Raw genomic sequence first — 18,152 nt, 5'->3', positions numbered from 1 at the left:
GGAAAGATGAGTGTGGGAGCACCATCCTGTCATTGCAGTTTACACCTGCGAGTCTGAATCCTCCCTGCTCTGCATGTCGTGTGTGATTCAGCCCTGGCGGGGGGTACGGCCCCTCAAGTGGAGAACTGGGGATGCCCCCTGACCCTCTCTGGAGTGTGCACGAGCAAAGGGAAGATCCAGGACAGGGGCAAGCCTGGGAGCCCTTCCTGTTGCTGAGTCACTGGGGTGTGTCCCCTCCACCGGCTGGAGAGAGAGGGATAAAAGAGGAGATGCCCCAGAAGAACCTCCAAGGCCTGCCCACCCTGTACCCCTGGAATTCCCTGCAGTCCTTGCCTCACTGAGCCACATCCAGCGCCTCTCTGCACTCTCAGCACCCTAGCATCTGGCTGTTCCCTGGACCTGCCGTGCTATCTACCCACTTCTGGTGTGGGGCCTGTCACCTCCCAGCTGTGTCCATAGGTCTCCCTCTCTGTCCTTCATTCATGCCACAGATGCTTCCTGAGCCTTGCCGCTTGCTGGGCATGGGCTCCTCACTCCGCTCCTGCACTCGCTAAGGAGGTGCAGATGTGTGGTAGACGTGGGTGTCCACCTGTCCACAAGGACAGGCCTGAACCCTTCTCGTGTGAGAAGCCTTGCCCCACCCACACTGTGTGTATATCTGGATGGTCGGCCCTGCCTCCTGCCTGACCTATTTCTTAGCATCTGTGAGCTGAAGTGATGGGGGTGCTGGCTGAAGCGAGGGTAGTGTGGGGCTGGGGGGAATTCTGCTGTCCTGGGACAGTTGCTGGACTTTTCCATCCTGCCCAGTGGGTCTGGCCCTCCCTGCTGACTGCCTGCTGACCCCACTGTCCTGAGCCATGCCCCTGGAGCTGTTCATGTGTGGCTATGAAAGAGTTGGAGGTCAGGACCTCACCCAGGAGCCTAGCGGGGACTTTGGAAGAAAGCATACCAGCATGCAGACCCACTTCCCAGTGTAGCCAGGGGCCTGGGCAAAGTGCTTCTCCACAGAGCTGCCCAGCCTCCCGCACTAGGCCAAGATGCCAGGGGTCAGCACCTAGGAGGGGGTCAGGCCTGAGGCTGCTGTTGGTAGTGGGGCAGGTGGTGGACAAGTCCATTCACTCTCTTGGCCCCCAGCGACATACTGGCTCTGAGATTTGGCCTACTGGGGACCCACCAGGGAAGTCATCCAGAAGGTCTGTCTGTGTGGGAGCTTGGCAGGCCACCAGTTTGGTGGCCTTTCTCCAGAAGCTGCTGGGAGACCCCTGCCACCCATCTTCCACATTGGTGTGGTTCACTGTGAGACAGAGCTGAGCCCCATTTTAGTCCAGGCTGCATTTTTTAGGGCGGCCTTTGACCTCAACAGGCAGACATTTCCAGAGCAGCTCTGGCTGCTGACTAGATGATGGTTTTGTGCAGCTCTCATTTTTAAATTGTGGTATGATTTGCCTGTAAGACCACATGCAGTTGTGCAGTTGTGTGCTCATATGTGGCTGCCCCACGGTGCAGGTTACCCTGAAGTGCTCAGACCCTTCCTGTCCACCCAGCAGTGCACTGCCTGCCTTCTACAGCGATAAGATTTTTTCATACTTGGTGTATGGTCTTTTGGGTCTGGCTTCTTTAAGAACCATCACGACGGTTACTTGTATGAGGAGTGAGTTTTCTGGCTGCTGAGCATCATCCACTGTGTCATCGTACCAGAGTTACTGCCTTCCACCTGCTGTTGGGCGCTGGGCATTGTGACTGCACCGTACTTGGTGTGGACATGTGGCATGTGCTTCCATATTTCTTTGGAGATGTCTCACTTTATCACCCAGACTGGAGTGCAGTGGCGTGATCTTGGCTCACTGCAACCTCCGCCTCCCGGGTTCACACCCTTCTCCCTGCCTCAGCCTCCCGAGTAGTTGGAATCACAGGCACCCACCACCACACCCAGCTAATTTTTGTATTATTTAGTAGAGACAGGGTTTCGCCATGTTGGCCAGGCTGGTCTTTTTTTTTTTTATTTTATTTATTTTTATTTATTTATTTATTTATTTATTTATTTATTTTGAGACAGAGTCTCGCTCTGTCGCCCAGGCTGGAGTGCAGTGGCCGGATCTCAGCTCACTGCAAGCTCCGCCTCCCAGGTTTACGCCATTCTCCTGCCTCAGCCTCCCGAGTAGCTGGGACTACAGGCACCCGCCACCTCGCCCGGCTAGTTTTTTGTATTTTTTAGTAGAGACGGGGTTTCACCATGTTAGCCAGGATGGTCTCGATCTCCTGACCTCGTGATCCGCCCGTCTCGGCCTCCTAAAGTGCTGGGATTACAGGCTTGAGCCACCGCGCCCGGCCGGCCAGGCTGGTCTTAAACTCCTGACCTCAAGTGATCTGCCCACCTCGGCCTCCCAAAGTGCTGGGATTACAGGCGTGAGCCATCGCGCCTGGCCAGTGCTTCCATCTTTCTTGGGTGGTACCTGCAGCAAGCCCCTCTACCCTCTGTGTTCACATATCAACATATCCCAGCAGGAAGGCTAGTCCTTTTACTCATGCTTTGCTACGTCAGGTAACCTGCTTCTAGGGAGGGAGGGACTGTGTGTCAGGAAGGAAATGATCTTCACAAATTGTGGGAAGTGGGGCCCAGGGACCACTATGACTGGCTTCAGCCAGATCTCAAGTGTTAGGCAGTCCCCACAGTGAGCCCAAGCTTTCTAGGTTCCAGGCCAAGACCAGGAAGGACTGAGTCCCAGATCTTCATGCACCTAGGAATGGGAGTTTCCAGTTCTCCAGGTGATTCTGAGGAGCAGGCAGGGTTGGGGAACTGGTCAGACAATTGAGCACTGTGGGCCGGGGTCCAGGCCCAGGCCCAGGCCCAGGCCCAGGCCCAGCCACTTCTGGATTATCAGCCTCCTCTTTCTTGCTTTCTCTTCAGACCCTCTTGGGGAACCGTTTATGGAGATGTGTGTTCTCAGAGTTCAGTTTCTCACTTGTGAGAGGAGCTAATACCTCCTGTGAGAGAAGCTAATGAGCTTACGTTGGTACAAACTGTGAAGTGCAGTGGTGCCTTGGGGTTATTGCCCTCCCTCCCCTGGGCACCCAGAGTCCTCTTGTCTGTTAACAACTGTGTTGTCCTCTGTCTTCCTCCCTCTGGGCCCACATCAGAGCTGGAGGGGTGCTGACGGCAGCCCAAGGCTGGGAAGACATCTGGACAGAGCAGGGCCAGTGAAGATGCCTCAGGACAGGGGACGCCCCCTCCCCTGTCCCCACCCTTAGTTAGATGGATCCCCTTCTCCTGTCGCCACACTGCCTCTACCCTGTCTTGGATCTGGGTCATTACTGGGCTGAACAGTAGGCAGAGGTTCTAGCTCATCTCACATCCATCTCCCAACTATACCTCCCTCCTGGCCCTGGAGCCCTCCCATCCCCCATCCCAGTGTGCCCTGTGACTCTGTTTCTGCTGGTGTTTATAGCTGCTGTAAGTTGTTTTCCCAAATTGCTAGCAAGGCTGTACATCTGTTTGTGCGGTGATCTGAAGCATCTGGCCCTGTGTAAATCTGAAGTCCATTTCTTGCCACCCATTTCCCGACCTGATCCTTTGTTCTTGCATCAGGTTTTTGCTGAAGTTCATTTATGAAAATTTGATCTTTCGTCTTGTTTCTGTTACTCTCTATATCATGAATAACAAGTAATTTAACTCCCTGTGATATGTTTGGTTTGGGGTTTTATTAATCTTTTAAACTAGAATTACATATAGTAAAATGTATAGATTTTAAGTGCACGTGTGTATGTTGGCAAATACATCATCCCTTGGGTACATTTGCTATTCTGCAGCTTTTCTTTTTCTTTTTTTGCTTTTGAGATGGAGTCTTGCTCTGCAAGACACAATCTCGCACAATCTCGGCTCACTGCAACCTCTGCCTCCTGGGTTCAGGCGATTCTCCTGCCTCAGCCTCCCGAGTAGCTGGGACTACAGGCGTGTGCCACCACGCCCAGCTAATTTTTTGTATTTTTACAAAAATTAGTGAGACGTAGTTCCACCATGTTAGCCATCTCTTGACCTTGTGATCCGCCCACCTTGACCTCCCAGAGTGCTGGGATTACAGGTGTGAGCCATCGCGCCTGGCCGCAGCTTTTCTTTTTCTTTATTTATTTACTAAAAAATTTTTTTTTTCAGACGGAGTCTCGCTCTGTCTCCCAGGCTGGAGTGCAGTGGTGCAATCTGGGCTCACTGCAAGCTCCGCCTCCTGGGTTCATGCTATTGTCCTGCCTCAACCTCCTGAGTAGCTGGGACTGCAGGCGCCCGCCACCATGTCCGGCTAATTTTTTGTATTTTTTTTGTAGAGACGGGGTTTCACTGTGTTAGCCAGGATGGTCTCGATCTCCTGACCTTGTGATCTGCCCGCCTTGGCCTCCCAGAGTGCTGGGATTACAGGTGTGAGCCACTGCACCCAGCATCTTTTCTTTTTAATACCCAGTAGTAATAGTAGCTAAGGCCCTGAGCTCATCTCTCTAGTGCTATGCATTCAGATAGCGTTTCAGATACTGTGTGCTTATTGCTGGGTTGCTTCAGAATTTTTTTTAATAGGTTGATTCTATTTCAGTATTGTATTTCAGAGATCATTTTGTCTCTCCTTTTTTTAAATCAAGATATAATTTATTTTTAAACCCTATTAGTAATGCTTTTGATAGTTTTTATATTTCACTAATTTTTAATAAAAATAAACATTTACTGGAGCATAAGGTAAACATGGAAACTATAAAAATCATAATTGTATAGTTTGACAAATTATCAAAGTAAGTGCACCCATGTAGCTACCAGCAGATCAAGAAGTTGCATGTTATCAGCTTCCCAGAGCTGCTGTCTGAGCCCTGTCAAGGTGTGATCATTCTGGCTTTTGACAGCAGAGATTATATCCCGCCTGGTTTGGACATCTGATAGAGGGAGCCGCACTGTACTTTCTTGTGTGTTTCCTCAGTATTGTGAGACTGATCCTCATTGCTGCTTGTATTTGTAGGTTATTGGCACTCATTGCTACATGGGATTCATTTGTGTAGACATACCACATCTTTCTCACCCACTGTCAGGTGGACCGGCCTTAGGGTTGTTTTCAGCTTGGGGCTGTTAGAACACTCATGGGGTGGCCGATGCCTGTTTCTGCTGGATGAACTGGCTAGGGTGACATAGGACAGGCTTTCTTCTAGAGGAGCACAGGAGTGTGTGGTGAGCCCCTGTCCTCTCCATCCTCACCACAGGCACTTGATGTATTATTAATTTACATACTAGCCATTCTGATCAGCGTGTCACAGTAGCTCTTTCTGGTGGTAAGTTGCATTCCCCACGTACCTTTTCCTGTGTTTACTGGCTGTTTGGAAAGCCTCTTTTGTAAAGAGCCTTTTCAAGACCTTCTTCCAGTGTTCTTATTGGGTGTCTGCCTTTTTCTTATATATGTGTAGGAGATCTTTATATATTCAGGATATGAAGCCCTTTGCCATCAGGCACTAGTTCTGACCCAGTGATGCAGCAGAAAGACCCAGCATGGAGCAGGCAGAGATGGCTGTCTTCCATCTGTGTCTCTGCCCTGTCACAACCTTGGCCTCTTGGAGCCTTAGTTTCTTCCTCCATAAAATGGGAACACGGATTCTCCTGAGAACTTTGAGATAGGCGTTAAGTGAAATAATATACTTAAGGAGACTTATAGATTGGTGGCTATTATTGTTACTAATACTTTTTTTAATAAAATGGAAAGAGGCTGAGCACGGTATCTTGTGCCTAAAATCCCAACACTTTTGGAGGCCGAAGTAGGAGGTTCACTTGAGCCCGGGAGTTCAAGACTAGCATGGGCAACATAGTGAGACCCCATCTCTAAAAAAAAAGCTGGCATGGTGGCACGTGCCTGTGGTTCCAGCCACTCAGGAGGCTGAGGCAGAAGGATTCCTTGGGCCCAGGAGGTCAAGGCTGAAGGGAACTATGATCTCACCACTACACTCCAGTCTGGGTGACAGAACGAAACCCTGTCTTCCAAAAAAAGAAAGAAAGAAAGAAAATGGGAAGAGCTCTCATACCCACTGGGATGGTTGTGACCCAAAAATAGACAGTAAGAAGTCCTAGAGAGGATGTGGCAAAATTGGAATCCTCCTATGTTGCTAGTGGGAACATAAAATGGGATAGCCCTTGTGGAAAATTTGGCAGTTCCTCAAAAAAAGTTAGAGATACCACATGACCTAGCAATTCCACTCATAATAGCCTAAAAGTAGAAACAACCCAGGTGTCCATCAAATGGTGAATGGATAAACAAATGTGATCTGTTCATACAATGCAATATGATTTGCCCATGAAAGGGAAGGGAATTCTCATACATACTACAACATGGGCGAACCTTGAAAACATTATGCTAAGTGAAGAGGCCAGTCACAAAAGACTGAAATGTCCAGAATAGACACATTCATAGAGATGGAAAATAGGTTGGTTTTCAGGATGGCAGTGGGGAGAGCTGAAGAGTGATGCTAATGGGCACAGAGTTTCTTTGGAGGGTGATAGAAATGTGGAATTAATGGTGATGTTCACTCAACTCTGTGAATGTACTAAAAGCCACTTTTAAAGGGTGGATATTATGTTGTGAATTATGTCTTTTTTTTTTTTTTTTTTTTGAGACGGAGTCTCACTCTGTCGCCCAGGCTGGAGTGCAGTGGCCGGATCTTAGCTCACTGCAAGCTCCGCCTCCCAGGTTCACGCCATTCTCCTGCCTCAGCCTCCCAAGTAGCTGGGACTACAGGCGCCCGCCACCTCGCCCGGCTAGTTTTTTGTATTTTTTAGTAGAGACGGGGTTTCACCATGTTAGCCAGGATGGTCTCGATCTCCTGACCTCGTGATCCGCCCGTCTCGGCCAAAGTGCTGGGATTACAGGCTTGAGCCACCACGCCCGGCCGAATTATGTCTTTTTAACATTTTTTTAATGGAGGTAAGCAGGAGAGTCTTTTTGCTTGCTAAATCTTTGAGGTAAATCTCACTATTATTCTGAAGTAATCCCCAGAAGATTTGAGGCAGCTTCCTTCCAGCTTCCTTCCAGGTCTGTAGCTGTGGTATCCATATCACATGCATCTACATGACAACTCAAGGAATCTTACCTTCCACCTTACGCTCTGTCTTTCTCATCAGTATTTTTATAATTTTCTTTGGATAAATCTCATGTTTCTAGTTAAGTTAATATCTGGGGGTTAATTTTTTAGGTCAAGATTATAAATGTAATTGCTCTTCTTTTGCGTCCATAACTCAACAGTTTAATTTGGGAGGGTTTTGTGGGTATCTTGGTGTATTTGAGATCTCTGACCTTTTGAGGATGTTTCTTAGTGCATTTTCTAGACAAAATCATCACTTGCAAAAAATAGGAATTTAGCGGTACGCTTTTTTCCCCCTTCTGATGTTTTCTGAGTGTGGTGAAGAGTGTAGTCCTGCCTTTTCCTTTTAAGGGGAGGGTGGGTAACTCAAATGCATCTTCATTTACCAGTGCTGCTCCATTATTTATTAATGCATTCCATTATTTGCTATGTTTGCTTTTGTTTTAAATCTATCCAGGTAGATTTACTCTATTGATGCTCTTTTTATGACATTAAGAAAGAAAAAAAAAATTACCACATCCATTTTTCAAGTGCTTCAGTTGAGAAGAGTTCAGGCTAAATTATGGTGAAAGCATATTAGCAGAGATGACATTTTTAGTTCCTTTTAAAATATTAGTTTGTGGCAGAAATATTGATAGTTTGCCTTCAGTCTATCTATATGGTTTACTTACTTGTTGGCCTATCTTGTTTCATAGCAGATGCTGAATGTAGATTTTTAAAATTAAGTTGGTTTACTCTGGTTTTATGTTCTAGGGCAAGGTCTTCTGATCACAGTGAGTAACTCTTAAGGTAAATTGTTACTTCTCTTTGCTAAGATTTTGTCAGTTTTTTGCATCCGTATTGGGCATGGAATTGGTCCATGAGTCCCTGCCCTTTGGAAGGGAAGATCTGTTGAAACTAGCAGATAAGTTCATGACATACCTGTTGAACATTCCTGTTGAGTTTGTAACGTCTTTTCTTCTGCCTTAGAGAGGACATTACAAACTCAGCAAACTCAACGGGAATGTTCAACAGATACATCAAGAACTGATAGGGCATGTCTTTCTGTTTTCCTTTCTCATTATTTGTTTGAGTGGATATGGATGTGGACAGGGACACTTTAGGCCGAGATCAGAGCTCAAGACCTGCTGTGCTACACAGCACCCAGGCTCCCTCCTGGGCACGCACTCCCTGTGTCAGTTCTCCCGTGAGGCAGGCCTGCTGGTGCCGATGCCCATCTTGCCAATGTCTGTGGGGTGGAACCAGCGATGTGGTAGCTCAGTCCTCACGTTGCCTGTGGGGACTGGATAGGTTGGTAAGTGTTCAGTTCCCGGATTCAGGGGTATGTACTTTGCACAGACTTACCAACCTGAATACAGTCACTAGCGGGTTAAAAAAATACACGACCGTGGTTGCTTTGCTTTTTCGTTTGTTTCTGGGTTTTGGTTGTATCACTTCCCCTTTGTGAGACTTCTGCTTGTTACTTTGTTCCATTTTTGCAATCCCAGTCTGGAGAGACTGTTTCTTTTTGTCATTATTTATTTTTAGCGCAATCCCCCCACAACCCCCAGCACAGTACTGCTTTGCCGTGATCCTAAAGTTTTCATATGATTTGCTTCTATTTTTTGTTTATTTGGTTTCCTGTTGTTTTGTTCTGTATACCCTCTCTAATACAGATATATTTAAGAGATCATTTTTCAATTTTTACGTTTGAGTGTATGCTAACTTTTTACAGCATATATTTTTTAGAACCGTTTCAGATTTACAGAAAACTTATGTGAAATACTGTCTTTTACTTTGTTCTCCTGTGGTGCACCTACACATAAATGGAATTTCTTCCTTTTTTAGATTGCTCTGATGTCATTCTGCATCCTCTTGTGATATCATTTCCTTATGCCCTGAGTCCTGGTGTCTGTGCCAGTTCTGATTTGCTGGCTATTGCAGAGCCCCCGATCTCTCCCTCTGCGTGGTTGAGACTTTGATGTATTTTGTACTAGGCTGTTTGGGTCACAATAGGTTTGATTAATCTATGAGTGAGTTTAATGTCATAATGCTATAAATTCTTTTTTTTTTTTTTTTTTTGAGGTGGAATCTCACTCTGTTGCCCAGGCTGGAGTGCAGTGGCATGATCTCGGCTCACTGCAAGCTCCGCCTCCCGGGTTCACGCTGTTCTCCTGCCTCAGCCTCCCAAGTAGCTGGGACTACAGGCGCCCGCCACCACACCCAGCTAATTTTTTTGTATTTTTTTATTAGATCCGGAGTTTCACCGTGTTAGCCAGAATGGTCTCGATCTCCTGACCTCGTGATCAGGCCTCAGTCTCCCAAAGTGCTGGATTACAGGCGTGAGCCACTGCCTGGCCTAAATTCTTTATCTCATAATAATATTGTTGAGCTTGTATTTATGTCAGCTTGATAGGCCTGAGCACCCTCATGACTGTAATAAGGCTTGATGCCACTTGGACTCCTGTGGAGTCCTGGCTATGCGGGGCAGGACTCTGAACAGTACATGCAGAGCTGCCCGGAGTGGAGCAAGGTGTATAGACACAAGTGTCTGAGGCCTCCAGGTCTTCTCATGTCCTGCAGACCACCCCAGCTCCTTTTAAGGCCTCGGAAACACCTGATTTCCCTTTGACCCCATCAAGTGTTGAAGTCCTGTGGCTTGTTGTGGCAGTTTTTGGGGGGCAAGTTCGTCATTTGATCAGTATTTACTGACCGCATGATTATGAAGGAGGTGGGTGCTGGACTTGAACTGCTGTTTCCTGGCTCTGCAGATTTCTTTGCCTCTTCCCCCTCACAAGGAGTAAAACTGTGGTCGGGGGTCGGGTCTTGCTCCAAAGGCTATGCCTCCCTGCCCGCCAAGCACAAACTTCTGATAGGAATACTGCTTCAAAACAGTAAAGAGTTGACCAACACTTCAGGGGCTCCTCACTGTGGTTGGGGGGAATAGAGAGCCTGGGATACTGACAATCCATAATCAAGTGAGTTTTATCATCCTCTGGTTCCCCAGGATGGGAGAATTTGTGGTCTCAACTGACTATCTGGGCTATAGGCCCTCAGACTTGGGTCTTGGGAGGCCTGATAGTCTGTTGTCCCAGTATCACTGGTACCTACCAGAGACCAGGCGTGCAGTAAGCACTAATAAGTACTGTTAGTAAACATTGAGGGGATGGTGAAGCCAGTCCCTGGGATTTTTCAACAAGCCTGGGTAGGAAGATGGGTGCTGAGCAGAGGGTATTCACAGCCCATCGAGTGGGTGAGGATCAGACCTTTCCCCTGCTTGGACCAGCCCTGACAAGGAGCCCAACAGTGTCTCTACCTTAGCAGGCGGTGGGAGGGCCCAGTGGAGGCAGCCAGGCTAGGACTAGTGGGATTCCTGGGATGCCCAGGCCCAGCCGTTCCCAGGAGGCTGGGCCCACCCTGGTGCAGGCATCGTGGCCCTTCAGGGACAAGTGTGGGACCAGCTGGCTATGAGTGGGTGGTGCTGGATCAGCCTAGCAGATGAAGGAATTGAGGCTCCCAGTTTTGTTGTGGAAACTGCATCCTGGAACAAGTCCTGCCTCATTGGAATGCTGAGGCTGGCTCTCCTGGCTTGGCAAGTGTTGTTCCTGTTGTATCAGATGGCCAAACTGGTTTAGGATGAAAGAGAATTCCCTGGGACAGCCCTGCCTAGAGGCCTGGTTCCCTGCCCTGGTGGTGTAGGCCTTCTCCAGGGAGCCAGACCCCAGTGGAAGGTCGGCAAGTGGGGTTGGTTCTCAGTTTCCTGTGCAGACCTGTTTCCACGCCCTGTACAGGTTTGTCCGGAGACTGAAGGGTCAACCTCTGCTAGCTAGGGCTGATGGCCAGCTCTTACTGTGGAGATATCCACATTCTCTCTTGAGAGTGGGGAGGGAGTGGGGTGACTTTCCTTTGTAGCTGAGGGAACTGTAATTAGGTAGTTGCCACAGAGCCAGGCAGCCCCACTGGCTGACTACAGAGTAAGGACATCTTCCACGTGAAGAAGGACAGTGAGGCCACTTTGGAGCCAGCACCTGGCCTTGTGGGGACCATCAGGGACCAACCTTGTGGCAGGTGGGAGGGGGCAGGCACTGGCCTGGGGCTGCTCTTCAAGCCCTGCCACTTCTCATAAATGGGGTGATTGTGGATGACCCTGACCTGATGCCCATGCTGCCTTGGCATCAGGGTGGGCTTACACATGCCCAACCATGGGAACTTGACCCTGTAGCCCCTTTGACAGACAGGTACAGTGAGGGAGGAGCTCACCAAGTCATAGCTGACCAGTGGCAGAGCTAGGATGTGGGCCCAGGCAGCCTGGCTTCAGGTGTGCACATACCCGTTGGCTCTCCTGCTGTGCCGCTGGGAAGTGGGCAGGCAGGGCAGTGCCTCTTGCACAGCGGGGTACCTCGGCAAAGCTGGAGGCCTACGTGGCTGAGGAGAGAGGGAAAGAGATTCTTGTCCAGAGGTTCAGAGGCCCTGGTATGAGGACCTAGTTCTCCTTCTGGCCTCACCTTGTCTTACCTCTTGCTATTTGCTGTTCCTTCCACCTGGCACACTTCCCCGTCCTCCCAGGCTCTGATCACCTGCCGCTGTTCCCTCCTCTGCACTAGGTGCAGGTCAGGGTCTCAGCCATTCCAGCATAGACTTAGTTTTACTTTCACAGAAAGTAACGCTTGAAGAGTTGTTCTAAGGTGGTGGGAGTGCCCAGATGATAACAGGGAGCTTTGCTGGTACTGGCGTCAGGACAGAATGAAAACCACAGGGGTAACCGTAACCCGTTGTTGGTCGTAATCTTTTACTCTTCCTTCATTGTCCAGCTTCTGCTTCTGGATCTCAGCCTCTGTTGCGGGGTGATGGGGGCCTAAGCATCTGCTATGGGCTCATTCTAAAGCCACCCAGCCTCCCATGCGCTGCCCCCACACTGGGGGTGTCAGGATCTCAGCATGTTAACACTGGTCCAGTGACAATAGCCTCAGCCACATCCGGAGTCAGAGATATGCTGACTCTGGAGGAGTTGACTCCTTCTTGGGCATCCGAAAGGCGGTGGGAGCCCTAGAGAGGAGAACAAGGAGTAACTGCCTGAACCTGTATTTTAAAGCTCCTATCATCAGGGGATGGGTGGAGTAGGAGGCCACATAGACTCTGGTAAGTGAATTACGTTAACTGACTAAATCTCCTCCACAGCACTAAGCTCAGATTGGTGACATTATTAACGCAGGTTTCACATGAGGAAATTGAGGCACATTGTGATTGGCGCCCACCACAGTCACATAGCCCTGCTGCTGCAGCTTATTTCAGAGGTGCTAGCAGGGGATGTTGGCTGTGCTTCCCTGAGATGGGGGTGGTGGGTGCAGATGGGCTCGTGCTCACAGGTGCCCCTGGGACCTGGCCTGCCTTTTCTATCTCCAAGGAGTGGGGGTAGGATGGGGCACTGGGCTCATCTGTTGGACAGGATCCTTACTGCCCTGTTTTCCATCCTGAGGCGTATTCTGCCAGCCTTCTGTCTCCAGCCCTGCACCATCCCGTACTGTGCACCCTTGGCAAGCATTGAACTCTGTTGTGCCTCAGTTTCATGGTCTCGATCTCCTGACTTGGTGATCTGCCCGCCTCGGCCTTCCAAAGTGCTGAGATTACAGGCATGAGCCACTGCGCCTGGCCTGTTCATTTTTTAGTTAGGTTGTGTGTCTTTTTTTTTTTTTTTTGAGACAGAGTTTCGCTGTTGTTGCCCAGGCTGGAGTGCAGTGGCATGATCTTGGCTCACTGCAACCTCCATAGTGATTGTCCTGCCTCAGCCTCCTGAGTAGCTGGGATTACCGGATTATCACACCCAGCGGATTTTTTTGTATTTTTAGTAGAGATGGGGTTTTTATCATGTTGGCCAGACTGGTCTTGAACTCCTGACCTCAGGTGATCTACCTGTCTCAGCCTCGCAAAGTGTAGGGATTATAGGCGTGAGCCACCGTGCTCAGCCAGTTGTTTATCTTTTTATTGAGTCGTAAGAGTTTTTCTATGATCTGGATACCATATCCTTATCAGATACGTAATCTGAAAACATTTCTTTTATGGTGTAGGTTGTCTTTTCACTTGATTATGTCCTTTGATGTATGAGGTTTTTAATGTTGATGAAGTTCAAGTGACTTATTTTTTGCTGTTGTTAGTTAATGTTTTTGGTGTCATATCTAAGAATTCATGGCCAAATCCCAGGTCATGAAGATTAATCCCTACATTATCTTCTGAAAGTTTTATAGTTTTAGTTCTTATATTTAGGTATTTGATTCATTTTGAGTTAATTTTTGTGTATAATGTGAGGTAGGGGTTCAGCTTCATTATTTCGCATACATATAGCTACTTGCCCCAGCATCATTTGTTGAAAAACGTTTTTTTTTTTTTTCCTCTGTCGCCCAGCTTGGAGTACAGTGGGGTGATCTCAGCTCACTGCAACCTCTGCCTCCTGAGTTCAAACCATTCTCCTGCCTCAGCTTCCCAAGAAGCTGGGATTACAGGCACCCGCTACCACGCCCAGCTAATTTTTTTAATTTTTAGTAGTGACGGGTTTTCACTGTGTTGGCCAGGCTGGTCTCGAACTCCTGACCTTGTGATCTGCCCGCCTCGGCCTCCCAAAGTGCCGGGATTACAAATGTGAGCCACCGCACCTGGCCGAAAAACTGTTCTTTAACATCGAATTATTTTTGTACCCTTGCCAAAAATCAATTGACCATGTATATGAGGGTTTATTTCTGGACTCTGTTCTATCCCGTTGGTCTCTATATCTTTACACCAGTACCACATTGTTTTGATCACCGTAGCTTTGTATTAAGTTTTGAAACTGAGTTTTCTCACTTTGTTATTCTGTTTCAATGTTGTTTTAGCTCCTCTAGGCCCCTTGCAATTCCATATGAATTTGAAAATCAGCTTTTCCATTTCTGCTAAAAAGGCTTTTGGAATTTTGCTAGGGATTGCATTGAATTTCAAGTTAATTATCTTTTAAAGAGATTTAAATAATAAAAATAAGTATTTTAAAAGTTTGCCTATTTAATTACCATTTCTTCCATGTAGATATAGATTCCATATGGTATTATTTTTCTTCTGCCTGAAGGATTTTATTTAACATATCTTTAAATACCAATGCAGATCTGCTGTTCATAAATTCTTTCAGCTTTTGTACGTCTGAAGTATTTCACCTCTATTTGTGAACAGTTTTCGGTGAGTATAGCATTCTAGTTAAGTTTTTTTGTTTTGCTGTTTAAAAGATGTTCCACTGTCTCCTGGCCTGTTAGAGAAATCAGCTGTCATTTAGCTTTGCTCCTCTTGAGTCAGGTATCCTTTTTCTTCTGGCTGATTTTAATATTTTTATTGTAAAATTGGTTTTAAACAATGTTATGTTATGCCTTGGTGTAGTTTTCTTCATATTTCTTGTGCTTGGGTTGACAAGCTGCTGATGTCTGTGGGTTTATAATTTTCATCAAATGTGGAAAATTTTCAGCTCTGATTTCTTCAATTTTTTTTTTTATTTTCCTGTTTTTCTCCCTTGGGGACTCCAATTAGTCCTTATGTAAGACTTCTTGAAATTGTGTCATACTTCACCAATGCTCTGTTCAAGTTTTGCTTTTGTCTTTTAGCCTTTTTTCTCTGTGTTTCATTTTGGATAGTTTGCTGTGGTTTTTCAAGTTGACTAATCTTTTCTTCTGCGTTGTTTTATCTGCTCTGAATTCCATCCGCTGTACTTTTCGTCTCTGGAAGTTCTATCTGAATCCCATCCACTGTACTTTTCGTCTCTGGAAGTTCTAGCTGGATCTTTTTCTGTCTTCCTCGTTTGTGCGCCTTTGCCTGCTCAGTGGTTAGTGATGGAATGCTGGGCAGTGGATCTCACCTGTTGGGAGATGGATGTTTTTGTATTCCTTCATGTGTTCTTGAGCTTTGTTCTGGGATGTAGTTAAGTGACTTGGAATCAGATTGATCCTTTCAGGTTTTGTCTTTAAGCTTTACTCTGTGGTATCAGAGCAGATTTTAATCCAGACTAATTTTGTCGGGCCCTGGGAGTGCTCCCCTGCTGCCTGTGCATCAGGAGGGCTCTCCTGTGACTGGTGGGAGCAGGTGCTGTTTTTGGCTGGTGTAAATGGTGGGGATTGCTTTCTCTGCCCCTCTTGGTGGTCCTTCAGTGACTTTCCCAGCTCTGTGCCGCCTGGTCCTCAGTGGAGATTCTGGCCCTCTGTGTGTGGATCTGCCTAGCTTGGCTGCCCTGCTGCCATCTTCCAGTCCCTCCTTGACAGGGTCTGCCATGCCTTGCCTCAGTCTACCATTTTTCCATGGCTGGGAAGTTCTCTTGGTGGAGGGGGCTCCTGGAACTCCCCTGATCTGTCTCTCACTACCTAGTGCCCATGACGTGAAAACCACTGCTTATTATTTATTTGTATTCTGTCATTGTCTGTTTTTTTTTTTTTTTTAAGTTTTTACACAGAAGGTAGTTCTAATTTCTGCAACAATCTTGTCTTGGCTGTAGGCGGAAGTCTCTATCTCAGTGTGTTTGAAAAGCTGCCCAGGAGTGTTCGTGGGCCCCGGGCTGGGAGCTTAAGCTAAGGAAAAGATCCAGGGCTCAGGCCAGGAGGCCCAGACTTGATTGTCGTGTCATGGCATTTAGCTGTCATACCTGGAGAAAGCTTCTGAGGTGATGTGTGCATCCCCAGCTCCAGGCTCGTGGGCATATTCTGAGCAGCCATGCGTGCTGGACCCTTCAGTTCGGTCCCGCCTGCTTGTCAGGAGGCCCAGATGGTCTGGCGCTGCCCATGCCACCTGCAACCTGTGGGCCCCTCACCCAGTGAGGGTCTTGGGGTCTGGCTGCCGCTTGGGTGGGGAGCCCACAGTTGGGGCCAGTTCCATGTCTGGTTTCCATTCTTGTGGCCTGGGGCTGGGCAGGGTGGATCAGGTGCTGTGTAGACATCATGATTTGGTCCTTCCTTGGGACTAGGATAAGAACAGAGCAGAAATCACAGAGCTGACCCGATTGCCTTGTAGAAAAACTGACATGTTCCACAGAGTGGGTGTTGTGTTGATGGGTGGGGGCAGGTGAGCAAGACCCAGCCTCCTCAGAAGTATAGGTGCCATGGACGTCTGTACATCCACAGCAGGAGTGTCCATGACAATCCTGAGTCCCCACGTGGAGTCCCAGTGCCAGCACCAGTCTTCCTGCTGGGCTGTGTTGTCCTGTTAGCCTTGTTCAGGGGTGTCCCCCGCAACACCATGAGACACACACACACAACACATACCTTATAGCACATGTCACCATACCTGCCACAGCACATGTGTGCTCTTCCAGGCAGGATCCTGTGATCCTCACAGTGCTGTAAGATCAGTCTGTCTTCCCCTTGATTCCCCTGTTGGTCCCATGAGACTCGGTACTCAGACTAGACCCTGGTTTCTTTTGCCAGTCTCCTGGTGGGAGGAAATGAGTTACTCTTTGCTTTGATTTCTTGAAATTGGAAACTGTCCTGCTTAGTAACATCCTTATTCATGGTTTTGTACATTTTTCCTATTTTCTTGGACTGAATTCTTAGATTTAATATTAAATAGTAAATGAGTGATAAATGCTCCTTTTTCTCTCTTAGGGAAACAAAGTCATCCCCTTTCAGTTGCCTCTCTCTTGATCTTGTTTTCTGCCATGAGCCAGGATTACTGTAAAAAGATAAGGTCTCCCTCAAGAACTCTGTGGTGGAGTGGCCAGTGAGACAAGGGCTGCTAGGGGTGACACACTGCGGGCCCTCTGCCCTCTACCCATGGAAGCCCTGTCCTGCCATGCCAGCTATGTGGGGGTAGTGGGCAGTGGGAGGGAAGGAGGGGGATGGCACCTGCTTGGAGGCTGGGCCACTCGCCTGGGGTGTACACGATGGGAGGCTGGCTGGCCTGGGTTTTTGGGCATGGACATGACACAAATGTTGACTCTTGGGTGCGTGGGCAGGTGGTCATCCTGGGCTAGGCGAGCATGCCTTTCTGGTCGATCTCACCCATAAGGTCTCCTCCCTGAGCCCCAGGGCCCTACACTTCTTTGCCACATGCAGCCCCCACCCCCCTTGTTCCTCACCCCTCTGGAACATGTTGGTATGTTGGCCTCTGAGCCAGGAACTGGGCAGAGTGGGTGGCACACTGTGCTGGCCTCTGTCTAATTCTTACCATCACTGCCGTCCTTGGGACTGGGGCTCTGACTGCTCAGACCAGGTCTCTCCCAGGAGTGAAGGATGAGCCAGCATCAGGCAGCAGGATGGACAGACTCCCTCTGCCTTTCATATGTGGTGGCCGGCGTGCCATCTGGAGTGGGAGGAGGTGGGAGCTGTGTGGGAGCTCCCTCCGCCGGCCCCAGCTGCTGTCATACATGCCCGCTGTGGCTCCCTGACTCCAGTACTTGTCTTGCCAGTGCAGACACTGTTCCTCAGAGACCAGGCTTTCTCTTATTTTGGTGAAGCAAATGAATCTTGGGTACAGCTTGTTGCATTTGCATGTGTGCAAACCATAGGCATGCCACAGATGCACCTCCCAGGGCGGGGGCCTTCCCTTCAGGCCCACAGTCCCCATTGTTGGTGCTGTTGTTCTGCAGCATGAGTGTCACCTGTGAGCTGAGTCTCTGTCCTTCAGTGCCCCTGGGAGGCCCACCTGACAAGTGTTTTGTCTCCTGATGCAGGCCTTTGGACAAGCACACACAAATCACAAGAAGGTGGCTGCTGATGGAGAGAGCCGGGAGGAGAGCCTGATCCAGGAGTCGGCCTCCAAGGAGCAGTACTACGTGCGGAAGGTGCTAGAGCTGCAGACAGAGCTGAAGCAGTTGCGCAACGTCCTCACCAACACACAGTCGGAGAATGAACGCCTGGCTTCCGTGGCCCAGGAGCTGAAGGAGGTGAGGGGGTGAGGAGGGGCCTACTCTGTGGCTGCAATAGTGCCACCAGGGTCACATAGCAGGTGTGCCTGGTGGGTGGCTGGGCTGGGCTGGCCTCTGGGGATGCTGCAGCTGGCTGGGCTGTCTTGCTTTCCTTGTGTCATCCTCCACTGCCCATGTGGCAGAAGGGAGAGAGATGGACCCACGAGTTCCGCTGCATCTGGCT

The 18,152-nt window shown here is 48.7% G+C and overlaps 1 protein-coding gene across 2 annotated transcripts in view; it reads left to right on the top strand.

The window, feature by feature from the left end:
- Positions 1–18,152, top strand: part of BICD2 (BICD cargo adaptor 2) — a 48,821-nt gene that overhangs the window by 13,200 nt on the left and 17,469 nt on the right. For both annotated transcript variants that reach the window (XM_010375110.2, XM_010375109.2), the window contains exon 2: positions 17,735–17,947. In XM_010375110.2, the coding sequence (XP_010373412.1) occupies positions 17,735–17,947 (213 nt within the window). The remainder of the gene's footprint in view (positions 1–17,734; positions 17,948–18,152) is intronic.

Source organism: Rhinopithecus roxellana, chromosome 16, assembly GCF_007565055.1.
Source record: "Rhinopithecus roxellana isolate Shanxi Qingling chromosome 16, ASM756505v1, whole genome shotgun sequence".
In the NCBI taxonomy this organism is placed as follows: domain Eukaryota; kingdom Metazoa; phylum Chordata; class Mammalia; order Primates; family Cercopithecidae; genus Rhinopithecus; species Rhinopithecus roxellana.
Note: the sequence above shows the minus strand (reverse complement) of the source record. Positions and strands in the feature narration are given on the sequence as shown.